The following is an 18,067-nucleotide window of genomic DNA, read 5'->3' as shown; positions in this document are numbered from 1 at the left end:
TTACAAGTCACTTGATCAATCCACATCCCTCACATCCCTTGATTCAAATTCGATTCAAGAACAAAACCCTCCAACGTCTTCTTGTTGGGAAGAAAGAAGGAGAAATTATATAAATTATATTATGTATTTTGTTTAAATATATTATTTAAGTAATAATCAAATCGATTTGATTGATCTAAACCTGACCTGAATACTATCCAATTAGTTTGGATCCTAATATTGAGATCCGATAAAAAAAAAAAAAAAAAACTTCTCCATCCAAGGTTCAATCCAATTCTTATGTACAATCTAATCCTTAACATATTGATCCCGGATCAGCCCAATCAAATGACTGCGATCCTAACTTTGGATTAGATGGCCGTAAATGAAGGGTAAGAATCTAGAGAAAGGTACATTTATTTATCAAATTATTAAAATGGTATGGGCAATCTGAATCGTTGTTCAAAAATACTATCTAAATGAGGTCAAAAGTCAAAGTTGATAACAATATTTTCTAACAGAGTTTTGGGAATGGCCTTGGTGCTTATAGGTTATCAATTTTTAAAATATTGGTTATAATTGTGCACTAATAGTGCCCACCAAAGTTTTAAAACTAGAGTCGAATATCCATCAGGTTAGTCAACTCGGTGAGTTATGAGTCTATTAGACCAAGTCAAGAATATAGGGCTGTCATGTTACCTCACCTTTATAATATGAATGTAGCCCAAACTTATGATATAATGACCACACATCATCCGATTATAATATACAACCATCAAAACAGAAATTATTACTTTATAAAAGCTATAACCACAAGACTTAATTAGGTAATTTTGAAGAACCCCTCCTGATTTTGGTGAAACTTAGGGATACCCGTATTTTTCAAAGAGTTGCTCTCGTTGGCCCCCACATGTTCTTAAAACGCATCCCAATTAAAAAATACCTAATGGATCCATTTATTTGTTTCTCATAGAACCCAAGTTGTCGAGTGGGGTCATTTTTTTCTCTATAACCTGTTACTGATTGGGGTGTATTTGAGAAAAATAATGATCTTTTGCCACCCACCTCAGACATACGCTCCCTGATGTGGCATGTACTAGAACCATAGTTTTTTTTCCTTAGGATAGACAACGATACATATTTATGGGGATGTACAATTGTGTATCCTGAGGAAAAATATATGATTCAAGCCCTTGCCACGTCAGTCAAAGATCTTGTTAGAGGGGGCATTAGAAAATCACGACTCATTTAAGAAATGAGGGGACAACTAAGTGTGGGTCTTTTTCACATTGATGACACACCCTTTGAAGTTGTCTTCTACAAAGTACTAACATAAAATGACTAAAATACCCCTACCTTCTACCTTTGCCAAAGACGTAGATTTTTTCAATAAATAAATAATCATTTTAAACTTCTTAAGTGTGAGAGATAGTCCTACATCGCCTGAGTATTATGATTTTGAGCTATATATTAACTTAGGGCAATCCTCACCTTACAAGTTGATTTTGTGAGAATGAGTTAGGTCGATGGGCTTCTACATATATGGTATCAGAGCGGGTAACCACGTGCATGTAGGAGATACGTTACACACGAGGGGGAGTGTGGGCAATAGTCCCACATCGCTTAGGTATCATGACCTTGGGTTATATATTAACGTGGGTCAATTCTCATCTTACAAATGTTTTTGTGAGGATGAGTTAGGCGTATGGACTTCTACACTAAGGTAATTTTTTTCCCACTCTTCAACCTAAAGATTCTATGATCTTCAACTTTCGAAGTTCAAACCACTAGAATAAGATATGATTTTGGGGAAAGTTGAAGATGATAAATTTTTGGGAAGAAAAATCAAGGGTTTTTACCAAGAGGTTGAAGATGATGGATTGAAAACAAGCTTAAAGAGGATCAATAAGTTAACATTTATCTTAGAGATTGATGTTAATGGTTTTGGGAAAAAAATCAAGGGTTTTTGTCACGAGGATGAAAAAGAGGGCCTTTTTGGCTATTTTATGTTATTCTCTCATGAAAACTGAACTCAATGGGGGTATGTCACCACTATGAAAACACAAGAAGGTATATCCAATTTTCATCCTTCGAGGCTTTGGTGGTGGTTGTTCTTAAAATACTTTCTAAAATGTGAAAAATGTGAAAAAGGGTGTATATAACCATATTATATTGGTGCAGGGCTATAACTGTCCAGGAAAATATTAAATTGATATATACATATATAATTCTTATGGGAACACACTAAACCCCCTTTTTTTTTTCCTTATTTTTTAAAAAGTTAATTAAGTGAATTAATAATTTATGTTTATGCTTGCATGCTTGGCATCCACATGACTAAATAATTCCCAAGGCATGCCCCAAAAGGTGGAAAAGGGCTTCTACCTTAGACTAACCCAATTACTTTACCTTCATCAATTTTGTTTTCAGATAGTTCTTGCTGCTTCTTTTATCTTTTCTTGTCTTGTTTATGTACATGTTTGTTAGGGTTAAGACATAGGGGATTAAGTAGAAAAAACTAGAATAAAACATTGATCGACTTCATTGCTGCTTTTTTTTTTGCAAATCACAACGAATAGTTGATCTCTATCCATCTTGACAATTTCCCTCCCCTTTGATATTCTTTCTAGTCTCGAAATGAGAATCCAGCTAGCATGATTTAATTTTATTAAAGGCTATCAAGTATTAGGTATAAGGAAGCTGTACCTTTGTAGCACATGTTTCACGTAGTATCTTGTATCATTCTCTCCAAGGATGAGAGAGAGACATAATTTGAAAAAATAACATCGCAGCACTCTCATGTTAATGGTTTAGATTTAAATTTTTTTAAAGATTTTTTTGGCCAGATCCACGTCTTTAAAAATGAACGATTACTGAGCTCTCAATTTTTTAAGGGTGGGATTTTACTCTAGTGCTGACGTGGTATTCAAACATTGTTACAAGGTGCTACATGAATCTAGCGTTACATAGGATCCACTTCCCATGAATAACTCCTTTGAATTTTCAAATATGAATTGGCAAATGTTAGTTTCTAAGTTAATATGTTAAATCCTTCTTTTTTTCAAGTTAATTTGAAGATCAATCACCGGGAAATTCCATCTTGTTGATAAGTTCCATTGATCCATCAAACTCTTATTGATATAAAGGAACAAAGCAAAGTATAATATTTATTTTATTGTCTTTATGGGGTAAAATCTATTCACCATGGTCGGTCATGATACCTATAAACTATTTAATGGGAAGACTAAATAAAACATATTTTTGCTTTTATAAAACTTTTTAGTTAATTTAAGTGGATTAATTAGTGTTTATCCTAGCATGCTTAGCATTCACTGGATTAAATAGTTCTAAACTCTACAAGCATGCCTAAAAAGTTCGAAAAAGGGCTTCTAACATAAACTAACCAACTCCCTACTTTAACACTAATTCACCAATTATGTTCATATTGCTCTTACTTCTTCTTCTTTTCTTGTTTTTTTTATAAACAATATGCTTTTTGGGGTTAGGAGAGTAGGGTCGGGATTAGGTGGAAAAATCCGAAAAAAATATGAAACTTCCACGTTGCTACCCTCATAACTATAAATGACAATCATCATGTTAATTAAAGCATCAAATCACAAGCGATTTAACAGTGTTATTTTGATTAATGGTTAGTAATTAGTAGGTGAACGGCGGATTCCAATTCCTCGTAATTTAACCAACTAGCAAGCTTGCAGCTTTAAGTGAAAGAATTTAAGATGCTACAATTATTTGAAATGAGAAATAATAATCCCTACTTAGTCGTTATCTTAAGTACACTAAAAATTATTGAGATCGACAGCTACAATTGTAATTATCGATCTTGAGAATTGAACAAAAAAAAAAAAAAGAACGTACGTTCTACAATTGTAATTAACATGAATCGTCAATATCAACGATTGTAATCATCAGGATTAAAGATTAAAGCATTGACCTTGACAATAAAAACGTTGATCTCAATGATTTGAAATATCAGTCTCGACTATCTTACATATTTACTTTTCTTAATTTTGTAGTATGTGTCTCGTTTTTTTTTTTTTTTTCCAAATATAAGTTAAGCAATTTTTATATAAAAATGAGATGATGCGTATGTTATTGTTTTTAGAGCTCTTCTATTGTCACACCAACTTTTACTAACCCCACCCCAAGATGTGTGTTAACTCTTGGGAAAATATTTTAAAAAATAATAATTATTATGAAATTATCAAAAAAGTAATAAATTGGCGGTTGGACTGTCGATTTTCAGTGATAAATACTTAAATGGACCAAAATAACCTTTTGACCACGAAAACATGCGGTTTGATCAGCGGATTTTCATAAAACTAATAGAACAACATTTTTTGTACCATTGAAAGATGGAAATTGATTTTGGCGTAGATCATTGGGATATCCTCGTTAAGGGATGGTGACCCTTCTCCTTGAAATTACATTTTTTTTTTTAACAAAGAGATAGACTTTTAGATAAGAGGGGATAAATAGAAAGGGGAAATAGATGGGATAAGAAGAGAAAATATTTACATTCCTAATCTAAAATTTTATGAGGGCTTGAGGATTGGATTTAGTAGTGAGTTTGGGATTAGAATTATGGTTGGATTGAGCTTAAGAGTGGGTTTGAGCTTCAGAGTCGGAATTGAGCTTCCTGACTAGGCCCATAGGCCTTGATCTTTAGTGGTGGGCTCTTGAGTCTTGTTTGTTTTCCCTTTTGGCCGAAGCCTTTCTCCATATGTTTCTTTGATCTCTCGGGCTTGATCAAGGCAAAAAATGGGGTGTCTACAATAATGTTTCACATGCCTTGCTATATCTCGATCCATTCAAGACCAATACAAGTTTTCTCAAACAAGAGCAAGTGCCTTATCCCTGTCAAAATGTCCAGTCAATCCTCCTTTATGAGCTTTTTTTATGATTGCGAACCTTCTGAATTGCACAACTTTTTGAGAATTTGATCCGCTTTACCAAACATGAAAAGTAATTAGGAGTATTGGCCAAATATGATTCAACAAAAAAAGGATGCAGACTCCTTAAGATCCACATCCTATCTATATCTCTCATTTTTTAAAACCAAAAAAAATATAATTCTTTCATAAATCCAAAGAATCCATCATAAAGTGGTAAGCAAGGTTTGTTGTCCTGTTAAGATGTGTTTTTTTTTTAAACTTTTTGAGATCTAAAGTGAATGGTAAGAAGGCATTGCTTGTTATCAGACCCAAAGAAAGGCAAACGGTGAACAATTCATGCTTGAATTCAACATCTGATGACACATTGCAAGGAGGAGGAAAAATGGTTACTATGTGAAAAAAGAGGTAAATTTGACACTATGGTCCGTCAAATTTAGTTAAATCCAAGCAAATTCTTAACCATTATCTATACTCATGGTCCTTTGATCTACACCATTGATTGGTAATTGGTATGAGCAACATTAACTATCAAGACTTGGGAATGATGGCAACAAATTGTGGTAAAGGAATGATACTTGCACTTCTCTTTGAAAAAGGTTGGTTGCTTTACTTCTTTCTGCTTTTTCTTTGGGACTAAATTTCTTGTTGGATGATCTTAGAGATGCATATAATGTGATCTCAAGAGTCATTTATAAGTTAAAGATATGTTTCAAACTTCAGAGTTGCTCTATCATAAAGAAGTATCTATCCAAAAATTTAAAAAGACACCCAATAAAATAGAATGTCTCACCATCTTTCCTTCTAACTTGCCTTATGATGCTTAGACTTAAGGATGAAAAAATTCAATGGTGAGAAATTGTTGGAAAACCGATAATTGTCATTAAGAAAAAGTGAGTGAAAAAAATAGCGAGAACTCTTGGATTTTGAGAAGAATGTATCAAATGATAGTGTACCTGGTAAGAGTTATGTAATAACGGATGCAAAAGTTCGAAGAATGATATATAAATCATCAATTTAGTGTCAAATTAGGCTGTTGTTTACAAATCTCACATTTTTTTTTTCTTCCAATATAACCAAAATTCCCCTGTAGTACCAGGCACCTATGTCCTAACCAAAATCTTTCAAAACTCATGAAATAATCGTTTTGAAAAATAATGGAAATTCAGTCTTAACCTCTATAAAATTGGTGAAATTAGGGATACCTCCCATGAAATGCAAGATGAGGTATGCCCCCTTGACTTTTGTTGACTTGGTCAAACCATTAACAAAAATAGTTCTATGTTAACTAAGACCGACAAATGTCTCCAATACCCTTAGGTATGTGCAATTACCAAACTACTCTAGATTCACATGTGTTTTAAGTGAAATGATTAAAATTTTAAAGCATTTACAACCGTTAGATCAATGAATGTAATCCATCGATTTGGACTTTATCTTCTTTAGAGATGAACCTAAGGTTTCCTTTATACTCAAATTAGGCACTCATCCTTAATTTTTCTGGTAAGATCTTGCATTATCAGATAAAAGGAGGACCCCACAAACCATTTTGAAGTCAGGTATGCGTTTTTGAAGTATATTGGCTATCCCTTTGTAGACATCAATGAAAGTCTCTCTCTCTCTCTCTCTCTCTCTCTTTCTCTCTTCTTCTTTTTCTTTTTCTTGTTCTTGTTCTTCTTTCTTTTTATTGCTTCATTCGAGTGGGTTTGTTGTGGATATTATATGGAATCTCTACAGTTTATTAATTTAAGATTGACCTATTTGATTTTTTCGTAACAAGATTTTGATTTTTTTTTTTTGGTTGGAGGTGATAATGTCATTAAGGATGACTTCAAGGTTGGGAGGAGAAAATTCTTAGATCTGAAACTTTAATTGGAGATTGACCTGTTTGATTTCTTCGTAACAAGGTTTCGATTTTCAGTTCGAGGTGATACCGCCATTAACTCAGACTTCAAGGTTGGGAGGAGAAAACCCTTAGATTTGAAACTTCAATAAGAAAAAGAGATGTGATTTAGTACAATGTTCCTTTACTATCGCAACAAACGTGGCACATTTTGTTTTGATTTAAAGCACATAGGGCTGTGTGCAAGACTGGTTCAAGATCCCAATGTGTTTTAAAAACTAACAAATTTTGCCACGTAGATGGATCTGGACTCTTGGGAAATAAGCCAAGTTGATATTACATGTTTCTATGAGGTTGTATTAATTAAATGAGAGTGTTACAGTAACTTTATGTTCGTTTTAAATAGAACACTATTTTATTTAATGGTTTGACTAAGTCAATGAAAGTCAAGGGAAGCAGACCTCATTTTTCATTTTGCACAGGTGGGGATATCCCTAATTTTGCCAATTTTATAAGGGGGTAAAGTTAAATTTCCCAAAAAATAATTTTAGAAAGTCAGAAACCTTAAGAAATCTTCTCAGATTACTATCCACTGGGGGATAGCTTCCCGAATGAATCTGATTCTAAGCAACTTTTTGATTTACTTATTAACTGCAGGAGCTACGGTTGTTTGCACATACCACTTCGGTGAGTATTTGAGTTATTCTCTCAGGTTGAGTTACAAAATTAGCACTCATAGTTTTGAATTGAAATAATAACTACTTATATCTTGCTATTCATAATGAATATCTCATTCTCATTTTTTTGAGGGGATGGAATCACATTTACCAAATTTAAACGTCAGTAAATATATATAACAGAGAAAACGAGAAATATAGACAATCAAAGAAGTTCCATGTCAAAACCCCAAATTTTTGTACCTTGATTCCTTATTTGAATGATTCTAGATACATTGTTTAGTAGTGATTCACAATCAAATAAGCTTTTCATTCATTACAATAGAAAATTACAAGATCTTTAAACAATGACAGATCCTCTATTACAAACACAAAATATTGAAATATAACTAGGGTCTTTTGTCACATCATTTGCATCTTCTACTCCAAATCCATGAATTCCACCTCTTCCTCATCTGTTGATGTAAAATGTCAGTAAGTAGTGAACCCTTAACAAGAGATAATCCACAATTCCAAATTACAAGTTATAATATAATGATTTCGTTATATTACCTATACATTCCAGTGCATATGCGTTAAAAAAAAAAAAAATCTTACAGAAGGAGACAGAGGTCAAGAGACATATCATCAATTTGAAACTTAGGGGCCTTTTCCAATATTTAACAAAACATGAATGGGGTTGTCTAAATAGGTTGCCTTCAAGAAGAGACCGAGCTCCAGGGCATGTCAAATGGAGAAGATCCTCTATAGCTTTTTTTAAACCATTGAGGGGTGCGCAACATTATCAAGTTGGTTACGTCTAGCTGTTTAAATTTAGAAGTTTATTGACTGTCAATTTTTAAATACTTGATTAGAGAGTGAAAAAAGTTTTATTTATTTATTTTTGTTTTAAATACGATGGTCTATGGGCTGTAGAACAAGAGCTACAGAGGACCCACTCCCCACTCTGGTTAAATATGATGTTCTAGGGGTATCTCTATTCTGAAAATAAAATAAAATGGAGGAAGAGTAGACACAGACTAAAGCTAAAATGAATGTATCAAAATGTTGAAAAATCAATATGTATTGGCCCATACATTCTAATGCGATTCAATATTTTGAAACATGACTAAAACTATATTTACATAATAAAACAATGAGGAAAATCTTTTTTTTTTTTTTTTTTACTTTAATAAATAAAAGGAAAAAAAGATATACCTTTATTGTCTTTAGAATCCCATGAAGTTCAAGCATGCTCTTGAATTTCACAATCTTCCGCTACCTGAAGAGCAATATGTGTGGCTGCATTGCTTTCCAATTGTTCAATACGGTGAGCATCTCTGGAATGACCATGAGCGTTTATCAAGCTAGTGATACCAGTTTCGCTAGGAAATGACCAATGAACTTTGTCCTCAAATGGTGCAACCTTGCTTAGTAATTTCAAGGCGAAACTTGCTCTTTCTTTGCTTTGTTCATTGGGGCTCTCAACAATATGCTTGAGTATAGCATGTGAGAGTTGAGAGAAGAAAAACTGTAACATGTCCACAAATAGTTGTTCGATGTGACCGTATAACTCATTTATTGATGCGCACGGTCGGCACTTGATGATAAATTCATTGATGGCATGTACATCATCACGTACAACAAAATTTATCTCTTCCGGTTCCAACACTGATATTCCTTCAATAGTCCCAAGTGTATCATCTAATACTTTCAATTGAGATTGAGATTGAAACCCTCCACCCATAGATCTCATAACAACTTCAGAACAATGATTCTTTACCGACGATTTAATGCATTTATTATACTTGAACAAAATTTTTGCCATCATCCATTTAACTTTGTTATGGAGATTTGCGGCATTCATTTTCTTGTCAATGAAATAAATGATTTCGAAGGCTTCATCTAAAGTGTGAACTAGAGAAGAATTGAGGGAATCTGGAAGTGAAACAATGGCCAGTCTTACAAGGAGCACAACTGAAAGACAAGATATTCGATTCTCTGATGAAACTCGAAGCTTGTTAGAAAGTGATTCTTGAGATGTAGTAGTTTTGCAAAAGAGTTGAAACATATGAGTTGGAAAATCGACTTTATATTTCTCCATCAACCTCTTCATATCTTCTTCACTTTTCTTCTGTATCCACCTAATCAATGTTGTCTCATGCAAATATAGTTGTTCCCTCACTAAATCTGTGGTCTCACCAATTTTTCGTTTAATAAAGCATTTTTTAGTGCCTCTCATCAAATATGCTGCCCACTTAGTCAAGTAAAAAGGTAAAGCAGTTACAAACATGGTCTCAAAAAACCAAACAATAATGCAAAATTCGATACTTGAAGTAAATCTTAAGCCTTTTAGCCTAGATATAATATAGATATACCGTTCATTTGGTCCTCTAACTTTATATTATTCTTCAAGGTCAGTGTTACTCACCACAGTATGCCATCTAAAGCCAATTGCTATACAACCTACTGTGATGGTAAGAAACTGAGTGACAACCACCATCCATATTGACCATTTATAATCCGAAACTCCATAACCAAACTCCATCTTATTGTTAAGAACAAGGGATCTAATTGCAGCTTGTAACAGAACCACTGTGCAAATTATGGATATTATGCACATAGTCCTACCAGGTGGGGAATCAGTGAGATACAATTGAGGGTTGTTTCCATAACTAGACACATAAAAATACTTAATTCGATGAATCATACACTGGTTCTCGGAACTTTGAGGGTCAGTACCCTTTTCAAGTTGTTCTTTAATATCATCAAGGTAAATATCAGAACCAACACGAAGTCTAAAAGTAGAATCCCATAATGCAATTAGCAAAAGCGCCATAAAAGACAAGATAATCACATGTTCTACAATGAACGCGAAGATCACCCTAGTGGCCATTTGAATACTAATATTGACAATAACGGCTATTACAAAGATGGTCAGGGAGGCCATATTGGAAAAGCGTTCATAAGGACTCTGAGCTCCAAGTGAAGGAAAGAAAAAACCCATGGAGATACATATTAAGACAGTGCCAGTAAGTTTAGATATTTGATCATGAGCAGAAGGCATTGATGTAGTGATATCTACTGGGAGTTTGGTAGCTATTGAAAGAAGGGTGAGCGCAAGGGAATTAAGTGAGAAAAATCGACAAGGTATCCATGGCTTCCTACAACGTAGTCCATGCAACAGGTCAAAATTCATAAATAGAAAACATACCAAGGTGGCAGCAGCTGTATATAAGCCAATCAAAGGAATTGGAGAAGAATAGTTGTGATCATTGGATGTTACATTCAAAGATGAATGATTCTCCATTTGCCTTTCTTTTGGTCGAACAAGCAAGTCGTCTTCTTCTGTTAACACATATAACAAGGACTATCCTATGAACCTTCCTACTCACTCAACGAACATAGCATTTTATGATATATTTTATTTAGAATCAATATTAAAGATTAATCCCTAAGTTTTCAAAGTGATGCCATTTCCCTTGACCTAGGTCTTGTATCACAGACAAAATGAAGATGACGTAAATGGCCTTGTCTACAACCTCAAACCAACGAGATCTAGCTATATATCGAATGTATCTTATTCTAAGCAACTTTCTGATTTGCTTAGTAACTGCTGGAGCTATTCTGTTAGGTTGAGTTACAAAATGAGCACTCATAGCTTTGAATTGAAATAATAACAACTTATATCTTGCTATTCATTATCAATATCTCGTTCTCATTTTTTTGAGGGGATGGAATCACGTTTACCAAATTTAATCGTCAATAAATATTATATAGCAGAATTAACCGTCAAGACTTGGGAATGATGACAACGCATCGTGGTAAAGGAATGATACTTGCACTTCTCATTGAAAAAAGTTAGTAGCTTTACTTTTTCTGCTTTTTCTTTGGGACTAAATTTCTTGTTGGATGATCTTAGAGATGCATATAATGTGATCTCAAGAGTCATTTCTAAGTTAAAGATATGTTCCAAACTTCAGAGTTGCTCTATCCTAAAGAAGTATCTATCCAAAAATTTAAAAAGACGCCCGATAAAATAGAATGTCTCACCATCTTTCAATTCCTTCTAACTTGCCTTATGATGCTTAGACTTAAGGATGAAAAAAATTCAATGGTGAGAAATTGTTGGAAAATTGGTAATTGTCATTAAGAAAAAGTGAGTGAAAAAAAATAGAGACAACTCTTGGATTTGGAGTAGAATGTATCACAATGAACCACAGGGGTACTCCTATTGGTAAGTCGCACCAAACTTTGCAAGAAGTATAGTAACTATAATAAAAATAGTTAAAATCATAAGAATACTGTATAAATCATCAGTTTAGTGTCTAACTAGACATTTTTTTTACAAATCTTCCATTTTTTTCAAATATACCGAAATTTCCCTATAAAACTACTAGGCTCCTATGTCCTTACCAAAATCTTTTAAAATACATGAAACAATCGTTTTGATAAGAATCTTGTGAAAAATACGGGAAATATAGTATTACTCCCTATAAAATTGGAGAAATTAGGGATACCCTCCGTGAATTGCAAGATGAGGTCTACCTCCCTTGGCTTCTGTTTACTTGGTCAAACCGTTAACAAAAAATAGTTCTATGTTAACTAAGATCGATAAATCTCTCAAATACCCTCAGGTATGTGCAATGACCAAACTACCCTCGATTCAGATGTGTTTTAAGTGAAAGAATTAAAAATTTAAAACATTTACAACTATTAGATCAAATGAATGTAATCCATCTATCACTACCTCAAAAAAGGTAAAATTCGCTACTTTTACGGCATTAAACTCGGCAGTCCAAGTTTCACGTTTATTTGGGCCAGCCCAATACTTGTAGTACTTAAGCCCAAGAAAATAATTTGATGGGCTAAGCCCAACGAACCACCAGATTTTTTTTTTTTAACAAAATAAAAATTCGTGAATTTTCATCGAAGAATAGTACCGGACGAAAACTTATTCGATCTCTTGACTTGGAAGAACATCGAATGAAAATTCACAGAGCCATTAGGGAACACCGAATGAAAACTCACATTCGATCTCCTGTTTCGATTGAAAACTCACATTCTATCTCCTGTTTCGATTGAAAACTCACAAATCCCTGTTTCATCGAAAACTCACAGATACCTGTTTCGATCGAAAACTCACAAATCCCCCAATCTCCCATTCGATTTTCTTTCTCAAGGAAAATGAGAATTTCTTCTCAATCCCCCGTTTCAATCTAAAACTCACAAATCCATCAATATTGAAGCACGATCGATGAATTTTTGATCTCTCAGAGCTCAAATCGAAGAGTAAATCAAAGTTCAAGTCGAAACACTAAGAACTGAAGCTCACTCATCAGTGCCACTGAACAAACCTTAAAAAAATACTCCAGATCTCTCTTCTTTGTCTGAGGTATTGCTTAATTTCTTCTGATTTTATTTCTTTGTTGTTAATCTGTTGATACATTGCTTTCTGATTTTATTTCTTTGTTGTTAATCTGTTAATTTCTTCTGATTTTGTTTCTCTGTTGTTAATTTGTTGATACATTGCCTTCTAGTTTTCAATGAAAAATGGTAGCTATTTCAAAAAAGTAAAATAAAATTTCCACAATTTGTGATACTAGGATTAAGTGAGGGTTAGGCAGACCTCTACAAAAGGAACAAAGACCATTACATTCTATTATAGGATTCTGTCCTCTACAACTTTGAAGCATCGGATCATGTTTTTGGGATGCCACAAAGTGAGTGTAAGGCCACTTAATGAGGATGAAATCCTTAATAACTTAGTAAGGCTAGTCGCACTCTTACTAATATTGTTCTGGTGTCATTGTACACACTCTTTGGGGTTACTGACCTTCAGTACAAACAGTTGGTTCTCGCATTTAAGCCGTCCGATTTCGTGTTTTTTGGTTACTCAAAGGATATTAAATTAGATGCATACATTATGTTTGATATGATGCATTAACACTTAACATAAAATCTTTATTGTTTCACCATAGAGGTTGCCGCTTTCAATGAATGCAAAGGAATTTTCCATCATGATCTTGTTTTTGAACATGACATAGTAGTAAGCATTGATTTTAGTTAAGTTTTTCTCATTTTGTAGATTTGGTTGGTCTTCTCGACATCTAAGGCCTACTTACATTTGTTTGCCTTTACTAGTATCCTTTTCCTTCTATCTAAAAAATTTGAAGACACTTAGATATGACTTTGGACAGAACTGATGATAAACATCATGATTTGCTTAGACATGTTTTATCTTCTTCAGCCATTATAATGATCACATTATTTGTCGTTGAATCTATAGCCCAATTGTTGCTCGAATTGTACTTGCAACCACGAAGCAGATGTCACAACGAAACCCATGACACTTATAGTTATTCTAAAAATAAATAAATAAAAAGGGTAAAGCTTAGTAGTAATTAAAATCAGACTAGAGAGAGAGAGAGAGAGAGAGAGAGAGAGAGAGAGAGAGAGAGAGACTAATTGAGTATTAGAGATAAGATTATAAGTACTACTTTTTTGGCAATTAATCGATACCCAACACTCTAGTTTTAGTTCTTTCTCTTTATGCACACAAGGGGTACAACTTGGACAGGTCCAATTGAACCTTAAGCATGGCACGTGGTGGAGTTTTCCTATCATGGGTGAGCTCGGGTTAGATTTGATCTCGTCGTCATAAACTAATAAGTTTTAGTTACTTTAAAATTTAAATGGATGGCTGAGTAATTACTTATTTATGAAGTTAGGTTCTAGACTCTCTTTTCATGTAAACAGTTGTTATTGAAGTAATGGAGGGGGAGAGTTTTTTAATTATTGAATGAGAATCGACTATAGAATTTCTTAAATTCCACTGAGATCTATTGGATTTTCCTGGATTAGCGACCTACAAAAGGCTTTTCCTTCATTTCTCTCTTAAGAAATCTTGACTTTGATACTTAATGTCCTTTCAGCTGCCTACACGATGACTCACAAAATTTCGAAGAGAAATAATAATTTTTTTTTTATATAGTTTTTGAAGTTATCAACGTAAGTACTAAGAATCCATTATCTAGCTTCCAATGATGTAATAGTTAACACATTTTCGATGCGATGTTCTTCTGTACCTGAATCAATAGGACTTGTTTCTCCAAAGAAACCAGGCTGTTTGGGTTGAGGCAATGCGGAGTTTTCAGTACCGAGCATAAAAACCACAGATGACATGTTAGGCCTGTCATCTCGGAGTTTTTGTACACACAGTAGGCCCACTTGGATACATTGTAACACTTCGGATACAACACATGAATCCTCCAAACATGAATCTATTAGTTTCAAGGCGTTGATTTCTTCGCATAGTATCCATGCCTGAAACAATTTCAATCCATAACCTTGGTCATTAAATGACAGAATGGTGATATTTCAACCAAACAGTGCTTGTTTCAATCACACCCATTTTTTGTTTGAAAGAAGATATAATTTTTCATAAGAGCTTTCAAACTATTCTTCCTGGTGCAGAAATGGCAATCCAAACAGGCACTTTAAGTTCAACATACTTACATGTCCGAGAAGGTTGTGATGGTGATTTGGATGATAAAATCCTCTGTTCAATATGCCACTTACTATCTCCAATACTAAGACACCGAAGCTGAAAACATCGGATTTCACAGAAAAGTAACCCTCTATCGTGTACTCAGGAGACATATAACCACTGCAAAATATCATTTAAGTATAAATATCTGTGAATGATGATGATATATTTCTAATTTCTGATATATGTGATGTCACTTACTATGTTCCAACTACTCTGTTTTTGCTTTGGTTTGATCCCCTCCGAAAAGTTTTGCCATGCCAAAGTCTGAAATTTTTGGGTTAAGGTTGCTATCTAGTAGAATATTACTGGCTTTGAGATCCCTATTAATGATTCTCAATCTAGAGTCTTGATGAAGATAAAGAAGTCCACGAGCGATCCCCAAAACAATTTCAAACCGTGTCTTCCAATCCACTAGTTTGCTTCTAGTTTTATTTGGACAGTACATCCAAACCAACAAAAGCTTTTTGTTTAGTATGTAAATTTACATAAATAAATCCAATTATTTAAAAAATATCGAAGAGTTGAGAATAGAAGACCGAAAATGAAATAGTCCAAGCTTTTGTTGGGCATATATTCATAGATCAACATCTTTTCTTCTCCTTGAATGCAACAACCCAAAAGCTTAACGAGATTCCGGTGTTGAAGTTTAGCAATCAATATCAACTCATTCGTGAACTCGGTGAGGCCTTGTTCGGAATCCTTGGAGAGCCACTTCACTGCTATTTCTCGTCCCCCCACTAGATTACCCCAGAGATTACATTTAGAATGATGTTTCCAATACAATAGAAGAAAGAGAAGTTAATTACCTATATATTATTGTCATTTTAGTCCATAAATAGAAATTACCTTGTACACTGAACTAAAACCACCTTCTCCAATTTTATTTGTGTAAGAGAAGTTGTCCGTGGTGGTTACTATGGTTGTCCAGTCAAACAAAGGTAGTTCTTGCTCTTCCTTCCCACTTTTGTTATTAACTGCTAGTTAGGAATATTGTTGGAAAAATGAATTAGTATAAAAAAACAATGGGTAATGTCCCCGGGGCTACACTATAATAATTGCAGAGTTTCCCATCTTTATATATCATCATCATTATAACTACTCAATGCAAATCATCTCTGTCCTGTCCATGAAATGGCAAAAAAATTATAGAATAATAACTTGGGCGTTTTGGTTCCAAGAATGTTGGTACTACCTATCAGATATCTGTGGCAATCATCCAGAAGGATTTTTCTTTTGCATTAGTGTATGTTTTCTTGTTTCTCATATCAAAAGTAAACAGAGGAATCTGACATGACATATTTTAGGCCCCAATAGATATATTTAGTTATTTGAATCATGTTTCAGTAAAAGCTAATGATCAGGATGACGGTAAGGAGATTTTTTTAGTCATTCATCGAAAATACAATGAGACTCCTTTTTAATAAGATCCAACAAAGTTCTCCTTTCTAGCTGGTACATCTCCAGCCTTATGTAGATCATGCCTACAACTTCTTCGTTAATTTTAGCTTTAACATGTCCATATTTTATTGAAATAATTTGATAGATGGTGTGGTTCACCTAATTTAGTATATTTTTTCAGCAAATAAGTCTCACTTGGTTTGGGAATCTAGACGACACTTCACCTTACATCGAAGGACATGATCTATTTTTGAATGAAACATTTCAATGCAGGGCTGGATGTTGACATTCATATCAAAACCAGGCTAACACCTTAATTTCTTCTTTGGGAAGTGCAGGTGATAATGTCAAACCACCATCAAAGCAGAGAACAAGGTCAGTTTGGATCAGCCCATGACATGAAAAGTAACTTCTTACAAGCATGCTTAATGTAATATAATAGCACTGGAGACAATCAGACAATCACATATTTTATATTAGAAGATTTTGTAAGTGTTGAGAATGATTTTACCTTATTTCTTTCTTCTTATTTTCCAAATAATGCACCCGATCACCAAACCGAAGAGAAACATAGATGAAGCTATTGATACGATGGCGATTATCACCACTGGTCTTTTCTTCTTAGTGATTTCTGAACAGAGTGATGATTCCTTTGATTTGCAGATGATTTATCCTTTTTTTTTTTTTCTTTCTGAAAACTAAGGAAGTAGAACAGAAGAGACTTGCCTACGAGTATTCACGAAGGGAAGAACAAAGGATACGAAGAGAACTTGAAGAAGCACAAGTTTTACTCCAGGAAGCCGAGAAACGCAGTAAAAAGAAAGGAAAGAAGCCCATCATAGAGGGAGTAAGCATAATTTCAGTGTCATCCATTTGTTTTGAAAATTGTATTTTTCTTCAAAGGTGCAATTGTTATGACTTTTTTCGATAATTTTAGGAAAATTGTCTTTGCAGGATAAAGTCACCAAGCAGAAATTAATTGAGCTGGCTTTGAGTGAGCAACTAAGAGAGCGTCAAGAAATGGAGAAGAAATTGCAGAAACTTGCTAAAACAATGGATTATATGGAAAGAGCAAAAAGGGAAGAAGAGGCACCTTTTATTGAGGCAGTGTTTCAGCAACGTCTGGTTAAAGAAAAAGTGCTTCATGAACGTGAGCAGCATGTATGTTTTGTGCCTTTTCCGATTGGTCTCATTGCTTAATTTACCCCATACACTTCATAAATGAAGAAGAATGATCTTTTTGTCCATAAAATTTTCACAGTTTGGCTGAAATTTTGCCTGAGTTCTTGTTTTGTCAAAATCACCCCTTTGTATTATATTCTTAATCAATTTAGACACCTTTCCTTTGCTTGTCCTGAATTTATTCTCATGTGTTACACTATCTTTACGCATGTACCATCTTTCATAGCTATGATATTTACCTATGATGTCCTAAAAACACGTACATTGAACTTTTTGTTGAAATGGCAATCTGTTGAAAATCATTGCTAAGTCCATTGTTTTTGTTGCTGTTTGAATTCAAGTCAAGGCATGTCAAATATTTGGTATTGTAGTTGATTTTTTAACTACGAGCAAAATCTTGGGTTTAGCAATATTTAGATTAGGTCTTAAGTCTTATCGGCTGTGACATGATCAATTATCTCGCTTCAAATGGTCTTTAGTGTTGACCTAGGGAGGACCATGTTTAATACTTGGAATTAGATTGAACCATAGACTACGAATGCGATCA

At 34.0% G+C, this 18,067-nt stretch overlaps 2 protein-coding genes and 1 pseudogene across 3 annotated transcripts; 1 reads left to right on the top strand and 2 right to left on the bottom strand.

Moving 5' to 3' along the window:
• Positions 1-9,792: 9,792 nt before the first annotated feature.
• LOC147382194 (uncharacterized) lies at positions 9,793-10,698 on the bottom strand. The gene has a single exon (XM_086428435.1). It carries the CDS (start codon positions 10,696-10,698, stop codon positions 9,793-9,795), a length of 906 nt encoding a protein of 301 aa, XP_086284561.1.
• Positions 10,699-14,417: 3,719 nt separating this feature from the next.
• Positions 14,418-15,071, bottom strand: LOC147382193 (G-type lectin S-receptor-like serine/threonine-protein kinase SRK pseudogene; annotated as a pseudogene).
• A 1,535-nt stretch (positions 15,072-16,606) lies between these two features.
• LOC147382192 (eukaryotic translation initiation factor 3 subunit A-like) lies at positions 16,607-17,590 on the top strand. Of its 2 annotated transcripts, none has more exons than XM_086429003.1 (3): positions 16,607-16,713; positions 17,049-17,185; positions 17,293-17,590. In XM_086429003.1, exons 1-3 carry the CDS (start codon positions 16,683-16,685, stop codon positions 17,536-17,538), a joined length of 414 nt encoding a protein of 137 aa, XP_086285129.1. In that variant the 5' UTR covers positions 16,607-16,682; the 3' UTR covers positions 17,539-17,590. The 2 variants fall into 2 exon arrangements, with proteins under 2 accessions (XP_086285129.1, XP_086285128.1); XM_086429002.1 differs by having other exon boundaries at positions 16,613-16,743.
• The last annotated feature ends 477 nt before the right edge of the window (positions 17,591-18,067 follow it).

This window comes from Akebia trifoliata, chromosome 16 (assembly GCF_017979445.1).
Source record: "Akebia trifoliata isolate Shusen 1 chromosome 16, ASM1797944v1, whole genome shotgun sequence".
NCBI classification, from domain to species: domain Eukaryota; kingdom Viridiplantae; phylum Streptophyta; class Magnoliopsida; order Ranunculales; family Lardizabalaceae; genus Akebia; species Akebia trifoliata.
Note: the sequence above shows the minus strand (reverse complement) of the source record. Positions and strands in the feature narration are given on the sequence as shown.